At 42.0% G+C, this 22,777-nt stretch overlaps 1 protein-coding gene across 2 annotated transcripts in view; it reads left to right on the plus strand.

Moving 5' to 3' along the window:
- The window catches only part of LOC128655664 (gastrula zinc finger protein XlCGF57.1-like), a 58,567-nt gene extending 55,591 nt beyond the window's left edge, over positions 1-2,976 (plus strand). For both annotated transcript variants that reach the window (XM_053709248.1, XM_053709249.1), the window contains one exon: positions 1,341-2,976. In XM_053709248.1, coding sequence (XP_053565223.1) covers positions 1,341-2,041 — 701 coding nt within the window. In that variant the 3' untranslated portion in view covers positions 2,042-2,976. The remainder of the gene's footprint in view (positions 1-1,340) is intronic.
- Positions 2,977-22,777: the final 19,801 nt, after the last annotated feature.

Raw genomic sequence — 22,777 nt, forward strand, 5'->3', positions numbered from 1 at the left:
TTCTCAAACTGTCCTTTAGGGGTATTTTCAATCCACCTAGGAAGATGACAACTATTTGAGTGGACATAGTTGTTAGCATCCACTTCTTTAAAATGGTTCTTAGTTATCAGAGTATTCTCCTCCACCATTATATCCAAATCAAAAAAGCAAATTTTCTCTCTGCTAAATTTTTATGTGAAGTTTAAGTCAACCTCATTACCGTTCATATCATTGAACCACTTCTCTAGACTTTCTTCACTGCCTCTCCATTCCAATAGTATGTCATCTATATAGCGTTTGAAAAGCATGAGGTTTGCACCCAGCTGATGCTGCTCAATAAACTCCTGTTCCCATTTGCCCATAAACAGGTTAGCATAGCTATATCACATTTGACTTTTTTATCCATTTTTTAACTGACTAGAGATTGTATATTTGTTTAGAGTGTATATGTGACCAGTCACATTTTATGCATTTGGCATTATCCTGTCTTTATAATAAATATTGATTTTGTTTTAACATATTTATGTTTCATGTTTTAAACTTGTCTGTCTCGGATACTAGATTTGTTTGCAGCTAATTTTTAGTGCTGGTCTGTCTGTCTACCACTTGTACATTATTTCATATTTAAAGCTAACCAAGACTTTATATGGGAGTAGTTCCTGTGAGTGGACTTCTGGTTTTTTTTTGAGGTGCAATTGAAATGAAGCATATGGAAATATGGTAGTAATAATCTTTGTATTATAAGCAACAGTATTAGCCCTATTAGCATAATGCCTCTTGCCCTCAAGCACCATGAACAGAACACATAGGATAACATGCAAAAAGAAAATGACTGTGGGAGGGCTACAAAAAATTGAATTACTTCAAGAAATATTTATTTCCTTATGTTCATTACGTAGTTGTTTAAAACATTATACATTACTTTTTTTCCAGAAAATCTTTGTTACAAGTAAAGAATCTGGTATAAATTCAATATTCTACAATGCAAACAAGCCATAGTTATAAAGAGTAGTTTTTCAAATTAAATAATTGAATTACTAAAATTGTTTGTAAGCACAATTGCAAAAGCTCTAAATACATTTAAGAAAATAATAGAAAAACAAATTACAAAAATATTAATTATTATTTACAAATTTACAAATATGGGATTCCCGGGGTCTTTGAAAATATTTCCTGGTGTCCAGTAAACTGTCCAGTAAACTGTCCTTAAGCTTTAGCATAGAAACTAGGGAAAGGTTTAGGTATCAAAGCCTGTCTCTTACACTTGTATTAGACGTTAAATCTGAACAGTGAAAATGTTCTTAAGATAAAATAATTATATAATTAATAAATAATATTTCCATTCTATTTCTTTTCAACAGGTAGCTTCACAAACTGTAGTTATCCTAGGTATGGACAAAGTGATGATGCTTCTTTCCATCTTTTTCAAAATCAAAGAAGCCACATGGAAAATGTATGTTTTGTATGTGGAAAATGTTATACCAGTAAATCACAGCTTGGAAGACATCTGAAAATTCATACCGAAGAGAAGGCATTTTCATGTTCTCACTGTGGGAAATCTTTTACTCAGAAATCAGATCTTAATAGGCATCAGAAAACTCATACAGGAGAGAAAGAATTTTCATGTTCTCAGTGTGGTAAATGTTTTACTCATAAAACAACTCTTATTACGCATCAGACATTTCATGCAGGACAAAAAGCTTTTTCATGTTCTGAATGTGGGAAAAGTTTTACTTGGAAGTCAAGTCTTTTTACTCATCTGAAAATCCATACAGGGAAGAAAGCATTTTCATGTTCTGAATGTGGGAAATGTTTTACTCAGAAATCAACGCTTATTACTCATCAGAACATTCATACAGGAGACAAAGCATTTTCATGTTCTGATTGTGGGAAATGTTTTACTCAGAAATCAACGCTTATTACTCATCAGAAAATTCATACAGGAGAGAAAGCATTTTCATGCTCTGATTGTGGAAAATGTTTTACTTTAAAAGCAGATCTTATTAGGCATCAGAAAATTCATATTAAAAAAAATCAGGGAAATCAGGGCTTAACCTCTTAACAGCAGAGAGCAACATGTAATTGTCATTATCACAATGTGCTGATGTTGACTCCCTGTGCACCTTAAGCAGTTACAAAATGGCACAGTGTGTTCATCATCCCTGAAGGGGGTCTAGAGTCCCTTTATAGGTTTGAATAGCCTAGTGATCACCTGGAGTAAATACAATGTGCATTAATTTGAGTAGAGGGAGACCTTTTTATATGCAGATCAAAGTTATATAAATATACCGAATGCCCTTATTTATATGTTGTTAAACATTTATTTGAAATGTAGGTACTTTTGAGGGCAATGTAGTTAGATGACTGAGATGACATTGTTTCCCTAGCTAGAATAAAGTGACCAGGTGTTTAAATGTACAGAAGTGTCCAAAAGCCCTTGACTGGATTAGGATAACCCCCATGGCAGTTTAAAATGCATTGTGCTGCAATATAACAAAAACATACAATTTCTTTCATACAGGTGGTGAGAGTTCACAATCCATTACTGCTGGGAATTACTCTTGCTTACCACTAGGAGGAGGCAAAGATTTTCCAACCCCAAGAGCTCTATAAAACCCCTCCCACCTCACATATACCTCCAGTCTTTATTTTGCCTCGGCTGGAGGTGGTTGAAAAATGAAGATGTTCAAAGGGGTTCTCAGTATATATTGAAGCCCAGTGTCCGCTTATAGTACAGTGCTTATCAGAGGGATGTATATGGGGTATGGTTTGTGGCTCCTTTTTCACATTATTGGAAATCTGTCACAGACCCTCCATAATTGGTTGCAGGGATTTGCCTTTTTCCTCCTTCTATAGATATACAATATACTTCTATTCTATACTCCTATTCTATAACCTCAGTACTGGTTTGGCTGTCTATTGTTTGATTGCTGGTGGATGAGTACTATTGGTAAGTATATTTTTTTTTTTTAGCATTTAGACACCCTATAGGCTTATTATGGCAATTTATTATATATATATATATATATATATATATATATATATATATATATATATATATATATATATATATATATATATATATATATATATATATATATAAACAGTATTTAAAGAAGTAACTAAGAAAGATAAGTTATTCCTTCTTATTAAAGAAAGGGAATTCAGCACTCTTTTGTATTAAACACCATATATTTATTAATAAAAAAACAAATATTATTATACAACCAAAGAAGTCTCTTTGCTACATGATCTATAAAAAGTTACTTTGCAAACCCAAATGTATATTTCTTCAATTGTGATTCAGTGGGGGTGGTGTATCTGCTACACTGTGGCTGCCCCCGTTTCTATGTAGGGAAAACTAAACATGTCCTCAAAGAAAGGATCCAGGAACATAGAGATGACATATACCATAATAGAGATACCAATGTTGCGCGACACTTTAAAAAGTATCATTCAGGGGATCCTTGTTCTTTAAAATTTACAGCCATTGATAAGGGAGATCTGAACAATAGAGGGGGTGAAGTGGACATAATTTTACTTCAAAAGGAAGCAAGGTGGATTTTTGTGCTAAAAACAAGGCTTCCACTAGGCCTTAATGACAAAGTAGATTATGCCTGCTTCTTATAATTGATAGATGAGATGTAGGAAGTATTCCTTACTGTGTTGTTAAATGTGTAGGTCTTTCTTACATTTTTTCATTATAACATAATGTGTCTTATTTAATATCCAAGGTAAAAGAGGCTTAGTAGAATGGTATCTTTCTGGAGGTGTACGCCATTATCTATGAGAAGTTTTTAGTTTAATGTTTTCCAGGTTTGGCAACAAAAAGATGTAAACAAAAAGTTTTTTAATGCATGTGAAACAAATTCTAATATGTACCTTTAAGAGCACCAGGTAAAACTGCACAAAGTAGGCTGGGCCAATTAAAGTTTAAAAGGCTGTTCTGAGTCTAGTGGATTACTGCCCTGACGAAGCCCCACCGTGAGTCTGCCTTAGGGGTGAAACACATATGCTGTTGGCAATAAGGCTTTCTGTAACATGCTGCTACACAGATTGAGTCTGGACATCTTTTATATGCAATACCCCCTGAATATTGGAATCATATGAGCCGCTGAGACTGAGTATGGTGATCAAGTGTTAACTTTCGCCTAGATGTAGAGTTTGGCGTTAGCCGTCAAAAGCAGCGTTAAGGGGTCCTAACGCTGCTTTTTACCGCCCGCTGGTATTTAGAGTCAGGCAGGAAAGGGTCTACCGCTCACTTTCTTTCCGCGACTCGAGGCTACTGCAGATCCCCTTACGTCAATTGCGTATCCTATCTTTTCTATGGGATTTGCTTAACGCTGGTATTACGAGTCTTGGAAGAAGTAAGCGGTAGAGCCTCTACCGATAAGACTCCTACCATCAAAAAAAGTTAGTAGTTAAGAGCTTTATGGGCTAACACGGGAACATAAAGCTCTTAACAACTGTGCTATAAAGTACACTAACACCCATAAACTGGGCCCCCCCCCACATCGCCAACCCTATAATAAAAATTTTTAACCCCTAATCTGCCGCTCCGGACACCGTCACAACCTACATTATCCCTATGAACCCCTAATCTGCTGCCCCTAACATCGCCGACACCTACGTTATATTTATTAACCCCTAATCTGCCGCCCCCAACGTCGCCGCTACTATAATAAAGTTATTAACCCCTAAACCTAAGTCTAACCCTAACACCCTCCTAAGTTAAATATAATTTAAATTAATCTAAATAAATTTACTATAATTAAATAACGCCTAGATTTAGAGTTCTGCGTTAGGGGGTCCTAATGCTGGTTTTGGCCACCCGCTGGTATTTAGAGTCAGTCAGGAAAGGGTCTAACGCTCACTTTCCAGCCGCGACTTTTCCATACCGCAGATCCCCTTACACCAATTGTGTATCCTATCTTTTCAATGGGATCTTTCTAACGCTGGTATTTTGAGTCTTGGCTGAAGTGAGCGTTAGAACTCTAACAACAAGACTCCAGCCGCAGAAAAAAGTCAGGAGTTTCATAAAGCTCTTAACTACTGTGCTCTAAAGTACACTAACACCCATAAACTACCTATGTACCCCTAAACCAAGGTCCCCCCACATCGCCGCCACTCTAATAAAAATTTTTAACCCCTAATCTGCCGAACGCACACCGCCGCAACCTACATTATCCCTATGTACCCCTAATCTGCTGCCCCTAACATCGCCGACCCCTATATTATATTTATTACCCCCTAATCTGCCCCCCCCCCACGTTGCCGCTACCTACCTACACTTATTAACCCCTAATCTGCCGACCGGACCTCGCCGCTACTATAATAAATGTATTAACCCCTAAAGCTAAGTCTAACCCTAACACCCCCCTAAATTAAATATAATTTTAATCTAACGAAATAAATTAACTCTTATTAACTAAAGTATTCCTATTTAAAACGAAATACTTACCTGTAAAATAAACCCTAATATAGCTACAATATAACAAATAATTATATTGTAGCTATTTTAGGATTTATATTTATTTTACAGGCAACTTTGTATTTATATTAACTAGGTACAATAGCTATTAAATAGTTATTAACTATTTAATAGCTACCTAGTTAAAATAATTACAAAATTACCTGTAAAATAAATCCTAACCTAAGTTACAATTAAACCTAACACTACACTATCATTATATTAATTAAATAAATTAGCTACCAATACCTGCAATTAAATACAATTAAATAAACTAAACTAAATTACAAAAAAAATCAACACTAAATTACAGAAAATAAAAAAATATTACAAGAATTTTAAACTAATTACACCTAATCTAAGCCCCCTAATAAAATAAAAAAAAAAAAAATAATAAAAGTCCCTACCCTATTCTACATTACAAGGTAATCAGCTCTTTTACTAGCTCTTAAAAGGGCTTTTTGCGGGGCATGCCCCAAAGTAATTGGCTCTTTTGCCTGTAAAAAAAAATACAACCCTCCCAACATTAAAACCCACCACCCACATACCCCTACTCTAACCCACCCAAACCCCCCTTAAATAAACCTAACACTACCCCCCTGAAGATCTCCCTACCTTGAGTCGTCTTCACCCAGCCGGGCCGAAGTCTTCATCCGATGGGGCAGAAGAGGACATCTAGACCGGCAGAAGTCTTCATCCTATCTGGGCAGAAGAGGACATCCGGACCGGCAGACATCTTCATCCAAGCCGCATCTTCTATCTTCATCCATGCGGAGCGGAGCCATCTTCTTCCCAGCCGATCCTCTTCAACCGACGCCTACTCGCTGAATGAAGGTTCCTTTAAATGACGTCATCCAAGATGGCATCCCTCGAATTCCGATTGGCTGATAGGATTCTATCAGCCAATCGGAATTAAGGTAGGAAAAATCTGATTGGCTGATTCAATCAGCCAATCAGATTGAGCTTGCATTCTATTGGCTGTTCCGATCAGCCAATAGAATGCAAGCTCAATCTGATTGGCTGATTGAATCAGCCAATCGGATTGAACTTGAATCTGATTGGCTGATTGAATCAGCCAATCAGATTTTTCCTACCTTAATTCCGATTGGCTGATAGAATCCTATCAGCCAATTGGAATTCGAGGGACGCCATCTTGGATGACGTCATTTAAAGGAACCTTCATTCGGTGGGTAGGCGTTGGTTGAAGAGGATGGATCTGCGTCGGCTGGGAAGAAGATGGCTCCGCTCCGCATGGATGAAGATAGAAGATGCCGCTTGGATGAAGATGTCTGCCGGTCCGGATGTCCTCTTCTGCCCAGATAGGATGAAGACTTCTGCCGGTCTGGATGTCCTCTTCTGCCCCATCGGATGAAGACTTCGGCCCGGCTGGGTGAAGACGACTCAAGGTAGGGAGATCTTCAGGGGGGTAGTGTTAGGTTTATTTAAGGGGGGTTTGGGTGGGTTAGAGTAGGGGTATGTGGGTGGTGGGTTTTAATGTTGGGGGGGGGGTTGTATTTTTTTTACAGGCAAAAGAGCTGATTACTTTGGGGCATGCCCCGCAAAAAGCCCTTTTAAGGGCTGGTAAAAGAGCTGACTTTTATTATTTTTTTTATTTTTTTATTTTATTAGGGGGCTTAGATTAGTTGTAATTAGTTTAAAATTCTTGTAATATTTTTTTATTTTCTGTAATTTAGTGTTTGTTTTTTTGTAATTTAGTTTAGTTTATTTAATTGTATTTACTTGTAGGTATTGGTAACTAATTTATTTAATTAATTTAATGATAGTGTAGTGTTAGGTTTAATTGTAACTTAGGTTAGGATTTATTTTACAGGTAATTTTGTAATTATTTTAACTTGGTAGCTATTAAATAGTTAATAACTATTTAATAGCTATTGTACCTAGTTAAAATAAATACAAAGTTGCCTGTAAAATAAATATAAATCCTAAAATAGCTACAATATAATTATTTGTTATATTGTAGCTATATTAGGGTTTATTTTACAGGTAAGTATTTAGTTTTAAATAGGTATACTTTAGTTAATAAGAGTTAATTTATTTTGTTAGATTAAAACTATATTTAACTTAGGGGGTGTTAGGGTTAGGGTTAGACTTAGCTTTAGGGGTTAATACATTTATTATAGTAGCGGCGAGGTCCGGTCGGCAGATTAGGGGTTAATATTTGAAGTTAGGTGGTGGCGACGTTGGGGGGGGGGCAGATTAGGGGTTAATAAATATTATGTAGGTGTCGGCGATGTTAGGGGCAGCAGATTAGGGGTTCATAGGGATAATGTAGGTGGCGGCGATGTGCGGTCGGCAGATTAGGGGTTAAAAATATTTATTATAGTGGCGGCGATGTGGGGGGACCTCGGTTTAGGGGTACATAGGTAGTTTATGGGTGTTAGTGTACTTTAGAGCACTGTAGTTAAGAGCTTTATATACCGGCGTTGGCCCATAAAGCTCTTAACTACAGCCTTTCCATGGGCGTTAGGAGTCTTGTCGGTTGAGGTGTAACGCTCACTTCAGCCAAGACTCTAAATACCGGCGTTAGGAAGATCCCATTGAAAAGATAGGATACGCAATTGGCGTAAGGGGATCTGCGGTATGGAAAAGTCGCGGCTTGAAAGTGAGCGGTACACCTTTACCTGGCCGACTCTAAATACCAGCGGGTTGCCAAAAGCAGTGTTAGGACCCCTTTTGACGGCTAACGCAGAACTCTAAATCTAGGCGATGGTGAGGTATTGAGTTTGTACAAATGAGTTTGCAGACAACCCCTGGTGTAGTGAAGTGTCACATGTTTGCTAGACACCTGTGTTCTGTCGAAACAGCCAATTTGTTGAAATCTCCAATTATGTCATTTCCTGTGACTGTCCAGCAGCAGTTTTCGATGAGTTGGCTCTAGTGCACATTCGAGCGAGCGAGCATGCGCACCCAACAGCATTACACAAACCCTGTCACTGACCTTTTTGGAAACTTGCAGAGTTCTCCAACAGCTGCCACTGCGCATGCGTGCAACACTGTCAGAAAACCCGTAGATTTTTCTAACAGCTGCATGCGTATGCGCTTAGACGTCACTTTTAAAGGTTGCAGTGTGGCTAAGGATGCTAGCGACATATTAACACATAAGGGCAAGACAGGGAGGAGCGAATGGTCCTTGGCAAACCATTTGGCTTGTAGAGTAGTGTTTGAATGATTGGACTTTCTCTCTTTGGTGTGTTCCTTCTATTATTTGTTATGTATTGTTTATATATGTCAAGTGTGCACTAATTTGCATATCAAATATCTCAAAGTAGAGCAAATATATAAAGATCTTTTATTTTAGTCTCAGTGGAAGGTTCTGTAAAAAAAAAGAGTATTTCCCACTTTTTTTGTAAAAATTAGTGACAAAGATGAAGGAACATTTGATGGGTTCACATTTTTATTAGCAACTACACTTTTTTTGGAAATTTTCTTTTTGCTTTATAAAAATATACACAAAAATGTATGTGAGGAATCAAAGAGATAATATTGATTTTATTGGACTTTTCATAACATCTATTTTACATTTTCTGTTGTGCTTAGAAAATAGGAGAATGTAAAAAAATGTTTTCAATGTTTAAAGGGATAGAAAGTTCAAAATTGAGATGTGCATAAATGCATGTTTCAATTGTGAATCCGTATAGCGTTTCAATGTAAAATTTTGCTTTATAAAAATATACACATGAAAATTGAAATGTATGTGAGGAATCAAAGAGATAATATTGATTTTATTGGACTTTTCATAACATCTATTTTACATTTTCTGTTGTGCTTAGAAAATAGGAGAATGTAAAAAAATGTTTTCAATGTTTAAAGGGATAGAAAGGTCAAAATTGAAATGTGCATAAATGCATTTTTTTCAATTGTGAATCCGTATCGCGTTTCAATGTAAAATAGCATTTTTGCAATAAAAGACATAAATTATGCTTACCAGATAATTTAATTTCCTTCTGTATAACATAGTAACATAGTACAATAGATAAGGTTGAAAAAAGACTGCAGTCCATCAAGTTCAACCTATACAAATCTAAAATACTTACAAAAAGCTCCAGTTAAGCTTAAATAACCCCATTAAAATGTGACCCATTTAATACTAGCAATAATATCCATGAATTTTGTTTATATACAGAAATTTATCCAGACTATTTTTAAATGTATCTATGGTATTGGCATTCACTACCTCCTTTGGTAATGAGTTCCACAATTTTATTGCTCTTACAGTGAAAAAACGTTTCCGTTGCAGGAGATTAAATCTCCTTTCCTCCAACCTTAAATTATGACCTCTTGTCAGAAACAATTTTCTTGGAATAAAAAGAGCTTCTGCCATCTCTGTATATGGGCCTTGAATATATTTATATAAAGTAATCATGTCACCTCTCAAGCGCCTTTTTTCTAAAGAGAACAGACCCAGTTTGGCTAGCCTCTCCTCATATGTTAATTTCTCCAATCCCCTTATTAGCTTTGTGGCCCTTCTCTGAACTTTTTCTAGTTCTGCAATATCTTTTTTAGCAATCGGTCCCCAGAACTGCACTCCAAACTCAAGGTGAGGTCTTACCAGGGCTTTATATAATGACAGAATTATGCTTTCCTCCCTTGAATCAATGCCTCTTTTAATACATGCTAGTATCTTATTAGCCTTTGAAGCCGCTGCCCTGCATTGTGCACTCATCTTTAGCTTATCTATTACTACTCCCAAATCCCTTTCCTCCTGTGTTTGGCTAAGTCTTGTCCCATTTAAAAAATACGTAGCCTGCTCATTTTTACTTCCAAAATGTAGAACCTTACATTTTTCCGTATTAAATCTCATTTTCCATTCACTTGCCCATAGTTCTAATTTTAGCAAATCCCTTTGTAAAGAGAGTTCGTCCTGCTCTGACCTAATGACCTTACTTAACTTAGTATCATCTGCAAAAATAGAGATGTCGCTATTTAATCCTTGCTCCAAGTCATTTATAAAAATATTAAAAAGAACAGGGCCCAGTACTGATCCCTGGGGGACGCCACTGATTACCTTTGTCCAATCTGAGTATGATCCATTTACTACTACTCGTTGCTCCCTATCTTTTATCCAGTTATTTATCCATGAGCTAACATTTTCAGCTATTCCCAGTCCCTTAATTTTGTGCATTAATCTCTCATGTGGCACTGTATCAAATGCCTTTGCAAAATCTAAGTATATCACATCAACTGATTCCCCTTTATCTATATTTTTACTTACTTCCTCGTAGAATCTAATTAGATTAGTTTGACATGATCTATTTCTCCTAAAGCCATGCTGATTAGAACTCATAATCTTGTTTACACGAATATGCTCATCAATATAATCCCTTATAATCCCTTCAAATATCTTCCCCACTATTGATGTCAGACTAACTGGTCTATAGCTTCCTGGATCATCCCTGCTTCCCTTTTTGAAGAGTGGCACCACATCAGCTTTACGCCAATCCTGGGGTACCATGCCTGAGGATAATGAGTCTTGAAAAATTAAGAGTAAAGGTTTGTCTATAACAGTGCTAAGTTCACTTAACACCCTTGGGTGTATTCCATCTGGGCCTGGAGTTTTATTTACCTTAATATTTTTTAGTTTTTTCCTGATATCCTCTAAACAAAACCCAGTTAGTGGTATGGACTGGCGTGTTCTATTCTGTTCCAAAGTATCATTCAATGGTTCCTCTCTTGTGTATACTGAAGAAAAAAACTGGTTTAGTACCTCAGCCTTCTCCCTGTCATTATTTATCATGCTACCCTCCACACATTTTAATGTACCTATATTATCCTTCTTAGATTTTTTGCTATTTATGTACTTAAAGAACCTTTTAGGGTTAGACTTAGCATCCTTGGCAATTAATTTTTCATTTTCAATTTTGGCTAATTTGATTGCTTTTTTGCATGCTTTGTTACATTCCTTATAAATATTGTATGCTGAGTCTGTACTATTTTCTTTTAATAATTTAAATGCCCTACGTTTTTTCCTAATTTCTCTTAACACATTTTTATTTAGCCATAACGGCTTAGTTTTTTTATTTTTATTTTTATAACCATATGGTATGTATTGATATGTATATTTATTTAACAAATTTTTAAATATTATCCATTTATCCTCTGTATTTTTATTAGAAAATACATTGTCCCAATTTATATTATTTAATGATTTTCTTAAATCGTTGAATTTTGCTTTCTTGAAATTAAAAGTCTTAGTTAAGCCTTTAAAACACTGCATATGAAAAGAGATTTCAAATGTGACCATGTTATGATCACTGTTACCCAAATGTTCTTTAACTTCTATGTTTGATATTATATCTGTATTGTTTGATAGCACTAAATCCAATATAGCTTTACTCCTAGTTGGCTCCTCTATTAATTGTGACAAGAAGTTATCCCTGAGAACATTTAAAAATCTATCCCCCTTAGCTGAATTACTAGTTTCATTGGCCCAGTTTATATCAGGGTAGTTAAAATCTCCCATAATTACAGCACTGTTATTAGCAGCCTTACCTATTTGGATAAGTAGTTGAGTTTCCTCCGGGTCACTAATGTTGGGAGGCTTGTAGCATGTTCCTAGTAATATTTTTTTAGGATTTTTCCCCCCACTCTTTATTTCAACCCACAGGGTCTCTACATTGTCACTTGTATCATAAATATCTTCCCTTATTGTAGGTTTAAGGTCAGGTTTAATATACATGCAAATTCCTCCACCCCTTTTATTATTCCTGTCCCTCCTAAATAATGTATACCCCTCTAAGTTAACTGCCCAGTCATGTGAATCATCCCACCAAGTTTCAGTTATACTGATAACATCATAGTCCTCTTCTGCAACTAAGAGCGTCAGCTCCCCCATTTTACCTGTCATGCTTCTTGCATTTGTTGTCATACATTTAATTTTCATGTGCTTTCTGCTGCTACTTGGTGTACTTTCCTCTATACTTTCTAATGTGACATTTCTTAAGTCATCCCTTCCTTGAGATATTAAGGGAGTGATATATTCAGAGACTGATCTCTCTGTTCTATTTTGTTCTAATTGACCCTCCCCCCCTTTGCCTAGTTTAAAAGGTTCTCTAAACTTGCTACCATCCTTTCCCCCAACACACCTGCACCCATGTCATTCAGGTGCAATCCATCCTTACTGTACAATTTGTACCCTAGTGAAAAATCAGCCCAGTGTTCTAAAAAGTCAAACCCCTCATTTTTACACCATGTTTTTAGCCATGAATTAACAGACCTTAGCTCCTTCTGCCTTACTGAGTTAGCACACGGCACTGGTAATATCTCAGAAAATATTACTTTGGAGGTCCTTGCTTTAAGCTTGCTACCTAACTCCCTGAAGTCATTTTTTAGGACTCTCCATCTCCCGCTGATTCCTTCATTAGTACCAATATGCACCATGACTGCAGGATCAGACCCACATCCCACTAACAATCTATCAATATGCTCCACAATATTCCTAACACGAGCCCCTGGAAGACAGCAAACTGTTCTATGTAAAGGGGCTGGATGACAAATTACCCTATCAACCTTCCTTATAATAGAGTCTCCTACCACCAACATCTGCCTCTGGCCCTGACTTGTATGCCCCTCTTCCATGACTGAAGGACTGCCCACCATAGTATGCTCCTATTCCACAGCTAAAGGACTGTTCACTATACTAGGCAACACAGCCCTCTCTGACACTGCCACCCCTGAACTGATATCCCCAACATCTTCACTTAATCTGGCAAATCTATTGGGGTGTACCAGCTCAGAACTGGCCTGTCTCTTCCTCTTACATTTACCTCGCCCTCTAACTGTGACCCAGCTACATCCTGGAGTCTCCTCATCTGAATCCTCCCCATTCCCACTGCTGGAACCATTAACAACCAGCTCAGTCCTATCCATTTCCCTTTCAAGTGTCTGAATTTCATGCAGTGTTGCAATTCGTTCCTCCAGATCCCCAATACGAGTTTCTAAAGAGACAATATGCTCGCACTTGCCACAAACATATAATCCCTGAAGCGGCTGCTCCAGTGATGCAAACATGTGGCAAGTTGTACACTGAATGAGATTCTCACACATTCTTAATAAAAGGTTTAACTTAAAAGTATTAAATAAATATATTTCCCCTTGGTTACCCCAAAACCTTGTTTGCCTAACTACCTTGGTTAGCTAACTATTATACTTAAACAGACAATATTACTTTAACAGATAATCAATACAGCAAGCCTGAAAGAGCAAGCTCACAGAGTAAATGTGCTAAATTTATAGGCTTGCAAGGCCCACACAGGTGAAAATAATCCCACCCCTAATTACCCACACAGACAGAAAAAAAAAAAAAAAATGGAATGCTAGAAATAAAGTTATTTAGTTATTTCCTTTTTTTAAATTAAAAAGGAGAGTCCATGGCTTTATTTCTTACTGTTGGGAAATACTGAACCTGGCCACCAGGAGGAGGCAAAGACACCCCAGCCAAAGGCTTAAATACCTCTCCCACTTCCCCTATCCCCCAGTCATTCTGCCGAGGAAACAGGGAACAGTAGGAGAAATATCAGAGTATAAAAGGTGCCAGAAAAAAAGTATAATTTAGGGGGCCGCCCATTGGAGAACACTGGCGGGGTCGTGGACTCTCCTTACACAGAAGAAAATGAAATTATATGGTAAGCATAATTTATCTTTTCTTTCTTAATATAAGGAGAGTCCACGGCTTCATTCCTTACTGTTGGGAAACTTATACCCAAGCTCTAGAGGACACTGAATGATAACTGGAGTGATAAAAAGAGAGGCAGACCCTAATCTGAGAGCATCACAGCCTGTAAAACCTTTCTCCCGAAGGCTGGTTCAGCTGAAGCAAAAACATCAAACTTGTAAAATGTAGAAAAAGTATGTAAGGAGGACCAGGTAGCCGCCTTACAAATCTGATCCATAGAGGCCTCGTTCTTAAAGGCCCAAGAGGAAGCCACTGCTCTAGTAGAATGATCCGTAATTCTCTGAGGAGGTTTATGTCCCGCTGTCTCATAAGCTAAGCGGATAACACTCCTTAACCAAGAAGATAAAGAAGTCGAAGAGACCTTCTGATCCTTACACTTCCCAGAATAGGCAACAAACAAGGAAGAAGTTGGTCTAAAATCCTTAGTAGCCTGAAGATAAAACTTCAAGGCACGAACCACGTCCAAATTATGAAGAAAACGTTCCTTTGAAGAAGAAGGATTAGGACACAAAGAAGGAACCACAATCTCTTGATTGATGTTGCGGTCTGACACGACCTTCGGGAGAAACCCTAACTTAGTACGTAGGACAGCTTTATCAGACTGGAATACCAGTTAAGAAGGCTCACATTGCAAAACGGCAATCTCAGAAACTCTGCACGCAGAAACAATAGCCAGTAGAGACAGAACTTTTCAGGATAACAACTTAATGTTAATTTCATGCATAGGCTCAAAAGGAGCCCGTTGCAAAACCTTAAGAACCATATTCAGACTCCAAGGAGGAGCCGAAGATCTGAACACAGGTCTGATCCTAATCAGAGCCTTAACAAAAGACTAATCATCTGGAAGCTCCGAGAGCCTCTTGTGCAGTAAAACAGACAGAGCCGAAATCTGTCCTCTCAGGGAACTAGCAGAAAGGCCTTTCTCCAGTCCATCCTGGAAAAAACGACAGGATCCTTGCAACCTTAACTTTATGCCAGGGATATCCACGCTCTTCACACCAGAATAAATAGGTTCTTCACACCTTATAATAGATGCGACGAGTAACCGGCTTACGAGCTTGAATGAGAGTATCAAAAACTCTCTCAGAAAAACCTCTCTTGGCTAGGACTAAGAGTTCAATCTCCACGCAGTAAGCCTCAGAGAATATAGATTTTCTTGAACAAAAGGACCTTGTTCCAGCAGATCCCTGCGACAAGGTAACTTCCATGGAGGAGAAGATGACATCCCCACCAGATCCGCAAACCACATCCTTTGCGGCCACGATGGAGCAATCAGTATCACTGACGCCTGCTCCTGCTTGATGTGGGCCACTACAGGAGGAAGGAGTGGTAACAGTGGGAAAAGGTAGATTAGACTGAACCTCCAAGGCTATGCTAATGCATCTATTAGCTCCGCCTGAGGATCCCTGGACCTCGACCCATATCTGGGTAGCTTGGTATTTAGATGGGATGCCATGAGATCTATCTCCGGCTTCCCCCACCTGTTGCATATCTCCACAAACACCTCGGGATGGAGAGACCATTCCCCCTGATGAAAGGATTGTCTGCTGAGAAAATCCACTTCCCAGTTGTCCACACCCAGAATGTGGATCGCTGACAGCGAACAGCTGCTGGCATCTGCCCACTCCAGAATCCGAGATACTTCCCTTATTGCTAGGGAGCTTCTCGCCCCCCCCCCCCCCTGATGGTTGATGTAAGCCACTGAGGTTATATTGTCTGATTGGAATCTGATAAACTGGGACAAACCCAGAAGAGTCCAAGCCTTCAGAGCATTGTAGATTGCTCGAAGTTCTAGAATGTTGATCGGGAGGGAGCGTTCCTCCTGAGACCACAGGTCCTGTGCCTTCTTGGCACCCCAAACAGCTCCCGATCCTGATAGAATCGTGTCCATAGTCACAATCTCCCAGGATGGTCTTAGAAAGGATGTCCCTCGGGACAGATGATCTAGACAGAGCCACCAAGAGAGCGAGTCTCTCGACTGGTTGTCTGTCTGTTGAGACAGATCCGAATGATCGCCGTTCCACTGCCTCAGCATGCACAGCTGTAATGGTCTGAGACAGAACCTGGCAAAGGGAATTATGTCCATGCTGGACACCATGAGAACAATTATCTCCATACACTGAGTCACAGATAGCATCTCTGGTCTGTTAGAAATATCCGCATGGATATTGAGTCTATTACAGTACCCAGGAATTCTACCCTGGTGCTTGGAATAAGACCGAATATATTGACTGGTCCACCACCACACAAAAAGATGGTGCTTGAACCAGAATGTTGTCCAAGTAGGGAGCTACTGCTATACCTCGGGTACTGGCGACAGCCAGGAGAGCCCCTAGAACCTTTGTAAAGATTCTCGGAGCAGTAGCTAGACCAAATGGAAGGGCAATGAACTGGAAGTGCTGATCCAGGAACGCAAACCTTAGGAACTGGAAGTGGTCCCTGTGGATTGTAACGTGAAGGTAGGCATCCTTCAGATCTATAGTGGTCATGAACTGTCCTTTCTGAACTAGAGGAAGGATGGACCTTATTGTCTCCATCTTGAACGAGGGGACATTTAGAAACTTGTTTAAGCACTTTAGGTCCAGAATTGGGCAGAAAGTTCCCTCCTTCTTTGGGACCACAAACAGGTTTGAATAGTATCCCAAACCTCTTTCTGCGATAGGAACCGGGACAATGACCCCTAAGGAGGACAGATCCCGTACGCACCCCACAAAGGCTTCCCTCTTTTCTGGTCTTGAAGACATGCTTAAGAGGAGAAATCGTCCCCTGGGTGGCTGAGATTTGAAGCCTATCTTGTATCCCTGAGTTATGACCTCCAGGACCCATGGATCCTGCACTTCCCTAAACCAAGCGTCTGAAAACAGCGACAGTCTGCCCCCTACACGATCCAGCGCCGGATCGGGGGCCGTCCCTTCATGCCGACTTGGTCTCATCGGGCTTCTTGCTCTGCTTGGATTTATTCCAGGATTGAGCCGGCTTCCAAGTACTCTTGGTTTGCTCAGGCTTAGAGGAGGACTGCTGATGTTGGGACATCTCCCACTGCTGATGTTGGGACATCCTGCGGTAGGAAGGCACCCTTGCCCCCTGTAACTGTGGATATAATGGATTCCAAGTCTGGACCAAATAAGATATTTCCCTTAAAGGGAAGGGAAAGTAGTCTAGATTTAGAAGTCATGTCCGCAGACCAGGACTTCAGCCAGTGCGCCTGACGGGTCTATACTGAAAAAACAGAAATCTTAGCATTCAGGTGAATAATCTGCATGTTTGCATCACAGATAAAAGAATTAGCAATTCTCAATGCTTTAATTCTTTCTTGGATAACGTCAAGGGGACCCTCCACCTCGATCAAATCTGTTAAGGAGTAGGCCGCAGCTCCAGCAACCGAGGCAACAGCCGCTGCCGGTTGAAACAAGTATCCCGTATGCTGAACCATTTTTCTGAGAAAAGTTTCCATCTTCTTATCCATTGGCTCTCTGAACGACGAACTATCCTCAAGTGGGATAGTAGTATGCTTAGCCAGTGTGGAGATAGCGCCATCCACCTTAGGAAGGGAACCCCACAACTCTAGTTGAGAGTCCAGGACCGGGAATAATTTTTTTAAAGGCAGACGAAGGGGAAAAGGAAGATCCAATTCTATCCCACTCGTTCTTAATAATGTTTACAGGTACAGGAAATGTTAGTGGGACTTGTTACGGTTACCCTTAGTCTCGCTGAGAGATGGACCGCTTAGTAGCCTGGATTCCTATTGCTGAAGAGGGGAGAAACTGCTTTCCATAGTATTCTATATGAGTCTCGCAAATGTAGAATAATCCCCCTTAGCTGTAGTACAGCTAGGATACCCTTCTGCCCACAAAAACGAGTCAACGCTGCGATTGAGGGACAACCAAGAACTGAGGACTGGGATGCCCAGCCTGCTTTTTATTTTGGTTACATGCACACAGGGCACTCCCAGGGGGGGAAGCATAAAATCCCCCATCACACATTTAGACAAAGCCCTTGGACAGGCCACCGCAGATAACAAGTACACACAAGAAAACAATTGAGTCCTTCTTATCACCTAGCAGTGAATGCTTATCACAAACTTAATTACAGTACACAATATGCTAGGAAACCTGCCTCAGAAAATAGTTTTCTCAAAACTGAACAGAGTTAACCCTTTATGAAATAATACTTGTTACAGTTTTCTTGGAGCCCTTCTTAGGCGCTGGCTTGGCTGGTTCAGGCATTGCTGCTGGGAAATAAGTTTCTTCACAACAAAATAACTAATGCTTCTGTAACAGTGCTCCCTTTCTGTGGAACACTCTGGCAGACACGGTCTGACCCCTTTTCGGGGCAGACTAAGGCTGTCCAGACCGCTGGTTATGCGGGGCTGAGGTCGGTTTGTCTGGACAACCCGTCGGCGTTGCCATTCTGTTTCCCAGGTCTGTAAGTAATGGTGAAATTGAAGGGTTGCAACGATAAACTCCAACGTAATAGCCTGCCATTATCTCCAGAGACCCGGTTCAGCCACACCAACGGGTTATGGTCGGTGACCAGAGTGAACTCCTGCCCATATAAATAGGGAGTCAATTTCTTTAATGCCCACACCAAAGCCAAACACTCCTTTTCGACCGCTGCATAGCTGACTTCGCGGGGCAGGAGCTTCCGGCTGATGTAGGCAACTGGATGCTCCCCTCCATCTTCGCCTACTTGGCTGAGGACGGCTCCCAGCCCGAACATGGAAGCATCTGTGTGGACGATAAAACGTTTGTTAAGGGCTGGAGCCGCCAAGACAGGAGCGTTAATTAGAGCATTTTTGAGAGCCTGGAAAGCCGTTTCACAGTGGGGAGACCACAGGACCTGTCGAGGTAAGTTCTTCTTGGTCAAGTCAGTCAGGGGTTTGGCAAGTGTGCTGTAGTCTGGTACGAACCGTCTATAGTACCCTGCCGTGCCCAGGAAGGCTAGGACCTGAGTCTTAGTGATGGGGGTGGGCCAATTGGCGACAGCTTCTATCTTGGCCGGCTCTGGTCGCTGCTTTCCACACCCCACCCGGTGACCCAGGTACTGTACCTCGGCCATCCCAAAGTGGCATTTTTCTGGCTTCAGAGTCAGGCCAGCAGCCCGGATCTGATCCAGAACCATTCCTATGTGAGCTAAGTGGTCCTCCCATGACTCACTGTGGATCGCTATGTCGTCCAGGTAGGCGCAAGCAAAACTCTGGAAGCCATCCAGGAGCCCATCCACCAAGCGCTGGAATGTAGCTGGGGCATTCTTCATCCCAAACGGCATTACCCTAAACTGATATAAGCCGAATGGGGTGACGAATGCCGACTTGGGGATAGCCTCCGGGGCCAGGGGAATCTGCCAGTAACCTTTGCAGAGGTCAATAGTGGTCAGGTAATTTCCCCTGGCTATACGATCGAGTAGCTCGTCTACCCTGGGCATAGGGTAAGCGTCCGTCACGGTCTTTTCATTGAGCCTCCGATAGTCTATGCAGAACCGGGTGGTCCCATCTTTCTTGGGCACCAAGACAACTGGGGAGGCCCAGGGACTATCGGAGGGCTCAATTACCCTGAGTTGGAGCATCTCATCGATCTCCTTCTTCATTCCTATCCTAACTGCTTCGGGGATTCGGTACGGAGCCTGGCGCAAGGGAGCTTGTCCCGGAGTATCTACCTGGTGGGTGGTTAAAGTAGTGTACCCTGGCTTCGGGGAGAAGGTGAGGTGTTTGGACTGTAGGAGTTGGTTGAGCTGCTCCCTTTCAGTGGGGCTAAGTCGGTCTCCTATCTGAACCTGAGCCACTATACCTGTGGGGAGACTCTTTTCTAATAGGTCTGGAATGGGTAGACTGTCGGGGCCTTCCTGAGGGGAACAACATACGGCCGTCACGTTCTCTGGTCGCTCAAAATATTCCTTGAGCATGTTTACATGGAATGTCTTTCTAAGATTGTTGTCGTGGCAGCTAGCTATCACATAAGTGGTGTCTCCCCTTTTCTCTACGATCTGGTAGGGGCCCTGCCAGGACGCCTGCAATTTGTCTGTCTTCACCGGCTTAAGTACTAACACCTTTTGTCCTATGGTAAAGATTCTCTTTCGGGCCCCCCGATCGTACCATACTTTCTGTCTTCCCTGGGCCGACTGGAGATTAGCCCGCACGGATTTGGCTAATTGCTCCATTCGGTCCCTGAGTTCCAGCACGTATGGCACAATGGGGACACCGTCAGTCTCCATCTCTCCCTCCCAGTGCTCCCGGATCAGGTTTAGGGGTCCCCGTACCTTTCTTCCGTAGAGCAACTCGAAGGGAGAGAACCCTGTCGTTTCCTGGGGCACCTCCCGATAAGCAAAAAGGAGGTGCGGCAGGAAGCGTTCCCAGTCTCGGTATTCCTGAGTGAACGTCTTGAGCATTTGCTTGAGGGTCCCATTGAACCTCTCACACAGCCCGTTCGTCTGGGGGTGGTATGGGGAGCTCAGGAGGGACTTAATTTTGCAAACCTGCCAGAGTTGTTGGGTCAATTCAGCCGTAAATTGGGTGCCTCGGTCGGATAGGATTTCTTTTGGAAATCCTACCCGGGAGAACACCTGTACTAGTGCATTCGCTACCGTATCCGCTTGTATGTTGGATAGGGCGACAGCCTCTGGGTACCTGGTAGCGTAGTCCACTACGGTAAGAATGTAGCGCTTACCGGAGGGACTAGGGGTAGCCAGTGGTCCCACTAGGTCAATAGCAACCCGGCTGAAGGGTTCCTCTACAATGGGCATATTTACTAGATGGGCTTTAGGGTGATCGCCTCGCCTTCCTACTCGTTGACACACATCGCAGGTGTTACAGTAAGTTCTAACGTCAGCGTGTACCCCTGGCCAAAAGAACGTGTGAGTAATGCGGTGTAGGGTACGGGTTACAGCTAGGTGGCCTGCTAAGGGGATGTCATGGCCTATCTTGAGGATTTCTTGACGGTATTTGTGGGGCACTACCAGCTGTCGCCTACGCTGTCCCCTTTTCTCTGTCCAGCGGTATAGTTTCCCTTTTTCCCATAAGAATGTTTCATTATCTGCCCCGCCCCCTCCGGTCTCTGCTCGTTCCCGGTACTTTTGTAAGGTCGGGTCAGTCTTAGACTCTGTCTCGAAAGCATCTGGGGTGTCCCAGGGTATGGGGCCTAACATGTCAGGCAATGTCGGGGTAGGTCTTACCTGTGTCTCCCGCACTGGTGAGAGTTCTCGCTCCGTCCGGGCTTGGGCCCGTGTAGTCACTGGGTCCGCCTCGTTGTTGCATACTGGAGCATAGGCAGAAGTCATGGGGCCCAAATCATTGCCCAGTAGTACTTCGGCAGGTAAATTATCCATTATGCCCACGTTCACAGCCCCCTTTCCCGCTCCCCAATCAAGATGCACTTTAGCTGTTGGAATTTTGTACACATCCCCCCCCGCCACTCTAACGGCCACAGTCTGTCCAGATCGCTTGTGCTCCGGCACCAAATGACTCTGTACCAGCGTGATAGTAGCCCCTGTGTCTCTCAATCCCTCGGTAGATCGCCCCTCGAGCCATACCTTCTGCCGATGGTGCTGGCGGTTATCTGAGGCAGCATATACAGGGTCCGCCTCGTGAAGCGGCCCCAAATATTCCTCCATAGGGGCCTCTTGGTTAACACAGAGGGTCCGGGCTGGACGATATGCCCCAGAGGGGTAATTGTAATTCCTGGGTGTCTGGTGCGTATTAAGGGGGCAGCTAGCCATGAAATGCCCTGGTTGCTTGCATCGGTGGCAAGTCGGTCTGGGACGCTCAGAGCTGTTATTGGGTGGTCCTGAGTGTCGGGCGGGCCCTGCGGGCACCGGGGCTCGGAATTCAGCACGAGGGGGTGCACGGTAAACCTCTCTGGGTTCGTGAAGACGGGAGTCATAATGTTCATCGGCCAATTTGGCTGCTTCTTCTAAGGTAGAAGGTCGCCTGTCTCGCAGCCATTCCTTCCCTTGCTGTTCCATGCCATTATAAAAATGTTCTAAGAGAAACAATTGTAAAATTTCCTCACCAGTCACCGCTTTACTTCCGCTCATCCAGTGATTTGCCGCTCTCCGCATTCGGTGCGCCCATTCCATATGGGTATCGTTAGGCTTCTTTTTCGTGCCCCGAAACTGTCGGCGATACGCGTCCGGAGTTACTGCGTACCGTCGCAACAGTGTCTCCTTAACTAGCTCATACTGTGTCACTTCCTCAGAACCCAGAGTACGAAAGGCTTCCAGGGCTCGCCCGGATAGTTTCCCAGACAATATCGTGGGCCACTCCCTGTTGGGAATCTGGTGCAGGGCACATTGCCTTTCGAAGTCCGCCAAATATTCATCAATCCCTGTCTCGCTCTCTAGGAAGGGTCGAAATGCCGCATAGGGTATCTTGGGCCTCCCAGCATTTTCGACAGGGATGATTACCTGCGGGGCTTCAGCATTGCGGTGTGCGTTCGCTAGGTTGAGTTCGTGGGCTCGAGTCTCTCGTATATCCTTGTCCGCTTCCGCCATCAACTGCTGTACCAATTCCATGGAGGGGTTCGGCCCGTACAGTGAGAGCCTCTCCCGAACAATCCTGGTTTTTTCGTCACTAATCGTGGTCGGTGTTTCCGCCATTGTGAAGCTCTGATCCAGTTCGGTCAATTCTGCGATCAGCTCTCTCC

Source organism: Bombina bombina, chromosome 4, assembly GCF_027579735.1.
Source record: "Bombina bombina isolate aBomBom1 chromosome 4, aBomBom1.pri, whole genome shotgun sequence".
NCBI classification, from domain to species: domain Eukaryota; kingdom Metazoa; phylum Chordata; class Amphibia; order Anura; family Bombinatoridae; genus Bombina; species Bombina bombina.